Raw genomic sequence first — 7,541 nt, forward strand, 5'->3', positions numbered from 1 at the left:
GTGTGAGTGGCTGCTGGCTCTTCAGGTAAGGGGTGACGTAATGGGGCTCCTGAGCCCCAAGGGGTGCAGCAAAAATAATGTAGTTGGTCAAGGGAGCTGTGGACCCAAAAAGGTTCAAAACCTCTGCTTTATAAGAATGAAGTGTTGCATCCAATGCTGTCACTCAGCTGTTGGTAAGGCTTCCCTTAGTGGAACAGGGAGGAAAGCTATTTTCACACACATGCTGCCTCTCCCAAACCTCCTCTGAAGGGCTCCCCAACTCTTAGGAACAGATTTAGTCGGGGTGGGAGGCTGCATGGAGGAGGACAAATCACTAAAAAGTGCTTCTTTCCATTCTGATGATGAAGACTTACTGTCAGCTGAGTGGTGACATTAGATACAACCAAAAACAAAAATTAGATATTGTGCAGCATAGCTAGTCAATACAACTGTAGCTATTTTTCCTTCACATAATGCCTTAAATAAGGTTAAATAAGATGCTTATTGCAACAACTAGAACACCATTAAGATGTATTGTATAACCTACATTATGAAACCTTTATTATTATGCAGACCACAGAGCTCTAAAGGTTTTCAGTGCAAGAAAGTCTAGAATTACAAGAGCTAGTGCAATGGAATGTCTTGCTTTCTCAAGCCCTTACAAATCATGTTCATTCAATTTGGTGGATCTACAAGTAGTTCAAACAAGAAAATGTACATAATTATGGCAATGCTTTGTAGATTACAAAAACAGTGAACATGATTAGTAATTAGGCATTTTAAAATAAAAACAGCACACCAGAAATCAACAGCAAGCAGTAGGTTGCTGGGGCTCCTTTCTGAATCTAAAGAAAAGCATCCACACAAAAGGCAGGGATGGTGTCCAGTGACTTAAGTGGCACTTCTTATGCAGGAACAACTACACAGTTTAATGATTATATGGCAGAAAGCTGGCAACTAACTTATAGCATACCAAACATTTCTGATTAAAATTCTTTCTAAAGTGAAAAGAGTAGGTGAGCTTTTATTAAGAACATTTATTTATTTAAGTGTTTGCCAGTTTTTTCACCTATCACTCCCATTTTGTCAGCCAACTGCATTCTCCAAAAAGGGATTTTATTTTAACAAAACAGTATTTTTATTTAACAAAATGCAAAATATTATATACAGTGTCCGAGCCAAAATTATCTTTGAAACATGCTTTTCTCAAAAGGGCATGCATGGAGGTTGTTTAGCATACTTGCTCAATTATGGTATTCAAGTTTAGGGGAGAACTGAAATCCAACATGGGGTTCTGCGGCCAGAACACTGGACTTGAACTCACAATTGCTGAGTTCAAAGCACAGCCCAAATATAGTTTCGAAGGTGGCCTTTGTTTGGGGAACAACCTATAACTCACAAGGACACACTGCAGAGGACACTTGAAGAATCCACTCCACAAACACAGTTCCCGCTACAATCCAGCCAAGCCTAGTGGCAGGTGAATACTGCTCTCACCCTTGAATTATCAGTTTTAAACTTAAGGTTCTAGAAAAAAAACCTCTTTCCTGTTGCATATAATAAATGGAATTTCATCTTACCTCTAAGCATGCCCAAAGATTTGGTCCTTTCACTTTACAGTCCTGGCAAGTACCCTATTAAAAGCAGAGAGTGATGTGGTTAGTTAATAAAATTAGTCAGAGAGGAGCAAAAGGGCAAAAAGCCCTTTTCTCATATTATAAAGTCTAAATATTTATCTGTTCATTACTTCAGAGAATCTGCAATTTTTATATGTTTACTCACACAAAAATTCTGTTTCTACAAAATCAGCTGCTGTTCCACATCTTTGGTGCCACTGATACAGGTTACTCTCTATGACCCCTGCTCTATATCCATATAAAAAGGACCATAGAAAGCATGCTCAAAAGTAAACACAACTAGGTTAGTTTGGACCTAGTCACAGGAAAGTGTGTAGGACTACAATTTAAAAATAGAATGTTTAAGCCTGTATTACATGTCTCCCAATCTTAAACTCTTTATCTGTTTGTTTTGTACCACAGAAAAACTTTAATAAAAATTAATTAAAAAATAATAATTTAGCAACTGCTTCAAAATCCCATGTCCACTTAGGCACATAAATATATGATACCTAAACTCCTACATAAATAGATTAGCTTAAAAGGCTTCTTCCTGTGGTCATTCATTTAATGATTATGCTAGCCACCCTGGGATCCTTTTAGAGGAAGGCAGGATATAATAAAATATTATTAATAAAACAAGCATGCTGCCTGTTGTAACACCTAGCACTAAAACGTATTGCACAATTCAAGGCAAAGATCATTAAATCAAAAATAAGTCCATGTTAATCCATCAAGGAATGTACTCAGCAGAAACTCACATGTGACTTGTGTATTAAGTCTTCCTTGGTTATTTCACCAACAGACTCCAAATGCGAACAATCATTGCTTAGCGCTGACATTTTAATAGTGGTCTCTTCCAAATTCAGGTTGTATCTACATCTTGAGAGGGAAACATAGTGATTGTACTGTGAGACATCTGTGCAACTGATAGCATGCAAAAAGGCTTTAGTAAAGGCGAAACCACATCATTACGACTTATGCTAACATTAAAAAATGAATGTGAAATAACAAAACAAAATACAGTGGTACCTTGGTTTACGAACTTAATACGTTCCGGAAGTCTGTTCTTAAACCGAAACCATTTTTAAACCGAAGCACGCTTCCTCTGATGAGGCCTCCCTCCGCTGGTGCCCTTCCACCGCTCGGATTCCATTCTTAGACCGAGGTAAATTTCTCAAACCAGGACACTTTCTGGTTTTGCGGAGTTTGTAAACCAAATCGTTCTTAAACCAGACTGTTCTTAAACTGAGGTACCACTGTATTGAGGGGAGTGGTACTGGTGGTATCCAGATTACAGATAAGAACATAAGAAAAGCCTGCTGAGTCAGGCCATTGGCTCATCTAGTCCAGCATCCTGCTCTCACAGTGGCCAACAAGATGCTTATGGGAAGTCTGAAAGCAAGACCTGAGTGTAGGTCCTATTCTAATTTACACTAAAACCAATAGGTGGTATCTAAGTTGTGCTCCTCCAATGAAGGGAGGCATCCAACAGTGGAATGGGGTGGGAGGCAATTTTTGGTAATTCATTTTATCCCAAACAGACTTTGGTGTGACTGTTACAATCTAATCCAGAAACTCTCCTAACCCTCTGGAGCAGATCGGGGGGATGAAAAAGGCAGAATCACTCAAAATTGCCTCTGCTGACAGATATATTCTGACAGTAGAGGGAGACCAACTGGATACAACCCAGTTCAATCCCTGCTTCCCTAAATAGACCAAAGGATTATTTCATAACTTCCTGCTATACACCATGGCATCTAATGTAATTCTGAAAGACATGTTTAATGATGCAAAGGCTGATATTAAAAATTCATTTGAAACAGGATGTCACATTGTGAGGGGTATCGTAAAAGGTGCTGAGTTAACCAGCGTATATTTAATAGATTTAAACATCCAAATGCCAAATGATCACAGAAGCTAGTTTTCAAATCATTTGAGAAAACAACAAATATTTGTTATTTCTTTAACAAAGGAAAAAATGGCGAAGGAGATTGCAACCCAATCTAAATAATTTAGTGAGCAGAAAGATCAGGTATCAAAAGGAAATTTGACAACTTGCATCCTGAGAACCATAAGAGCTTTGCCCCCTCAAATTATTTGCTACTTACTACAAATAAACTTTATTTAGACTGCTGTATGACAACCAATAATGTTACGTGAAGGCTCCCAACAATTGTAATTTATTATTTTCATCATATAAACAGGATCTACCCAGGATATAAAACAGAAATGTAGAGCATAAATTTTTGTAGTTATGGTCGTGATACATAATTTCGCTCTTCCAAGCTTACAATGATAAAGATCTATAATTTTTTTGTATGTTTACAATGGGTTGCAAACATATACCCTTGATACAGAAACTATTATCAATAATGGTCTCTTTTACTTCATAATATTGTTGTTTCTGGATTATTCTTAACATTCTATGAGGTGTCTTTGTCTCTTGGCAATTTCACAAACTCAGAGATATTCAAGTCCTAATTACTATTAAAATGCTAACCGTGTGTTATGTTTAACACCCAATAACCCAACTGTTGTTCTCTTGACATTTTTGGACTAACAGAATATATCATTTCATCTTTTCCAAATATATGTCCTCTTAATGAGAGAGAGAGAGCGCGCGCGCACATATGCATTCAGTTTTTTGTGTATCATTTTCAGATTTTAAAAAGATATATCCATTGTATTCAGCAGAAAATCCAATGCACAGTATGTTCAGAGGTGTTCATAAGGGATGATTTCATTATCTCATATTAATATTCCTTTTGTTTTACAAAACTGCAGTTAAAAACTCAGAAGAAAAACTAGGAAGGATCAACTATAATATATTTCCTTCTTGAGGACATTTATCCAAGCTGATTTCTTCCTACTCTCTTTCTCCAAAAAGAGCTCACTCATATAAAATAAACAGAGTTTGCATTAAATTCTACAAATGCCACAATAACAACAATATTTATTCCAAGTGCTTATGTATATAACATTAAGAGGAAACAGAATTTTCTTAAATACAATCTGTTTCATGCTGTCTGAGTCCTCCCTTTGCATCCTTTAAGAATACTAAAAGAAAGAATTGGCTGTCCCGCAGCATATTCTGCAGATTGATCTTTTTGCAGCAGAACTGCTGTCCCTGCACTACTGCAAACTGCAGTGGAGTTTGTCAACCATGCTTTCTCTCTATGATGCTCTGCAGCACAGAATAGATGTCCCAATTATTTATTAAATGCAGCATCTGAACTATAAGGTCAGGTACAGTATGATATATGAGAAAAAGTATCACTCCTTCCTCTTTTCCTCTCCTCTCCTCTCCTCCCCACCCCTACACAAACACACATTTTCTTAATGGCCCTTAAATAGCAATGTCACATTTTTCCTAATTTGCCCCTTCTTCCAGATTACAATGTTCCCTAGGGCATAGCAGCACATATTATGTCAAGACTGCCTAGCTTTATAAAAAGAGAACGGAAGCCTACATTCTGCTTTTGTTTTTAAGTTTTGCTCCAACAACGTATCTATTTTAAGGCACGCCAGCACTTTTGAGCTTCACAAATCGAACATCACATAGCAACATGATAACCCTTAAAAAGAAAGCTACTTATATCTGGATCTAACACACAGGCATAGCTTTTATTCACTTTCCAAGGTGGGAGAAATACCTGGGTGCTGGTTAGTTTGGAAGTCACTTTCTGTGACCTGGAAGCCCCTTTCTCCCTTACTACAGCTATACAGGGTTAGAGGGGTCATTCATAGAATTGTAGAGTTGGAAGGGACCCCAAGGGTCATCTAGTACAACCCTCTGAAATACAGGAATCTCACCTTGAGCATCCATGACAGGTGCCCATCCAAGCTCTGCTTAAAAACCTCCAAGGAAGGACAGTCCACCATCTCTTAGAATCATAGAATCATAGAGTTGGAAGAGACCACAAGGGCCATCGAGTCCAACCCCCTGCCAAGCAGGAAACACCATCAGAGCACTCCTGACATATGGTTGTCAAGCCTCTGCTTCTTGTGGGAGTCTGTTCCACTGTCAAACAGGCTTTTGCTGTCAGAAAGTTCTTTCTGATGTTTAGTCAAAATCTCCTTTCTTGTAACTTGAAGCCATTAGTTCAAGCCCTACCCTCGGGAACAGGAGAAAACAAACTTTTTCCATCTTCCGTGTGCTGGCCTTTTAGATATTTGAAGATGGCTATCAGACCTCCTCTGGGGCTCCTCTTCACCTGGCTAACATACCGAATTCCCTCCACTGTTTCTCATAAGGCTTGACTTCCACACCCTCAATCACCTTGGCCACCCTCATCTGCACACATTCCAGCTTGTCCACATCCTTCTTAAATTGTGGCGCCCAGAACGGGACACAATATTCCTGACCGAGGGAGAACAGAGAGGGACTATGACTTCCCTGGATCAAGACACTACGCTTCTGTTGATACAGCATAGGATAGCATTGGCATTTTGTTCTCGAAAGGACCCCTCTGTACAAGCTCGCGTGCCATTCCTTCATTTTCACTCCCTTAAGATCCAAGACTTATTTCAGACTCAAAACCTGCTGGCAGTGGAAAAATAATTCCAGGACCAATCCTTGGCTTACAGCTAAGGAGTGTGCAGGTGTGTGATGTTAATAAAAAAATCGAGGCTACTGAAAGAAAACAAGAAAGAAAGAAAGAAAGAAAGAAAGAAAGAGGGATGGGGAATCAACATATCTCGAAAATGGGACTTCAGTTCTCCACCACCTCCAACAGGGGGTGGAAGCATCGATAAACCGACGGAGAGGCCCCAGTCCTCAAGACTGCAACCCTATACGCTTTTACCTCAGGTGAAATAAACCCCACTCAACCGAATGGGGTTTACTTCTTCAGGAAGGTTAAAAGACCTGGTTCTTCCGCGAAAGCAGCCCCGGCGGATGGATACCTTCCAGCCCAACTTGCGAGGCCGCTTTCCTCGCATCCCAACGCCAATTCCCGCCCTCCCGCTTCATTATAACGGCCCGCTGCGCCCTCGCCCTTTTCTCCTCACCTGCCTCCCACACGGCCAACCTCGCCAAGAGATGGAGGTCCAAGAGAGGCAGGCGGCTCCGCCGCCTTCCGCTTCTTTCCGCCTCTCTCTCTCTCACTCTCTCACTGGGCCGCAGCCTTCCGCACCGCTCCAAGCCGGGCTGTCACTCGCAATGGGCCCCGTACCAAGATGGCAGCGCTCGCTTTCACTGGTGTGGAGAGATGGCTGAGAGGAGGAGGAGAAAAAGGAGGAGCGATGTTGCCCTAAACAAAGAGGGCGGCGGTCGACTCACCTTCTTTTGCGCTGTGCGCGCCTTCAAGAGCACGCTATTCGTTAAAGGTGGGTGGGGAAATAGGGACCATAGAGATAAGAAGGGAGGGGGAAAGGGATAAGTGGGTTTTTGCGGTGGGAAGTGGACCTTCTGAACTGCTTTGTCCTTTTGAATGTTGTGGAGAAAATTCGAACAGGGCCTGAGGTGTGACGAAAACACGTGGTTCTGTTTAGGCAAAGATTTGTGGGGAAGGTGCGTCCTGGTTTCTTCGTGTGTTTTTTCTTCCCTTTGACCTCGGAAAGAGGTTGCTGCCCGTTTTCCTTCTCGGCAAACTAATGTGCCATAGACGTAAAAAAATTCTAATATTCTCTTCCCACACCCACACACAAAATTGTTATAGGTGTGTGGGTGCTAAATGCCTGAGCTTAGTGATTGTTATAATTTTATTAAGTTTAGAGGTGCTAGAACCGGGAAATAGCGTGACTTATGTGTGTTTAAGATAATTCATATGTGCATTTGACCTATGTGCTAGACACTTCTAATCATTTAATGAGCATTTATGCTGGGCAAATTTCCTAAATTGTTTATTAGATACATCTTAATCCTAGGAAATCAACAGGAGTTGAAAGGTAATGGAGTCATCCTAATTTCCTTTGCAGTGATGGCCTGGGGATAAATGAGCC

The 7,541-nt window shown here is 40.6% G+C and overlaps 1 protein-coding gene and 1 long non-coding RNA gene across 6 annotated transcripts in view; one reads left to right on the forward strand and one right to left on the reverse strand.

Moving 5' to 3' along the window:
- Nucleotides 1-6,775, reverse strand: part of USP33 (ubiquitin specific peptidase 33) — a 30,989-nt gene extending 24,214 nt beyond the window's left edge. For 4 of the 5 annotated variants that reach the window (XM_081868340.1, XM_081868339.1, XM_081868338.1 and 1 more), the window contains exons 1-3: nucleotides 6,609-6,775; nucleotides 2,357-2,477; nucleotides 1,560-1,613 (exon numbers count right to left, since the gene is read on the reverse strand). In XM_081868340.1, the coding sequence (XP_081724466.1) occupies nucleotides 1,560-1,613; nucleotides 2,357-2,437 (135 nt within the window). In that variant the 5' untranslated portion in view covers nucleotides 2,438-2,477; nucleotides 6,609-6,775. Of the gene's footprint in view, nucleotides 1-1,559; nucleotides 1,614-2,356; nucleotides 2,478-6,608 lie in introns of those variants that run through there. The other variant, XM_081868341.1, reaches the window with a different exon arrangement.
- LOC309345352 overlaps nucleotides 2,485-7,541 on the forward strand; it is a 40,437-nt gene continuing 35,380 nt past the window's right edge. Inside the window, exon 1 of the long non-coding RNA XR_014158203.1 lies at nucleotides 2,485-2,848. This is a non-coding gene — a long non-coding RNA (uncharacterized lncRNA). The remainder of the gene's footprint in view (nucleotides 2,849-7,541) is intronic.

The sequence above is a fragment of the Podarcis erhardii genome (genome assembly GCF_964252035.2).
Source record: "Podarcis erhardii genome assembly, chromosome: 6".
NCBI classification, from domain to species: domain Eukaryota; kingdom Metazoa; phylum Chordata; class Lepidosauria; order Squamata; family Lacertidae; genus Podarcis; species Podarcis erhardii.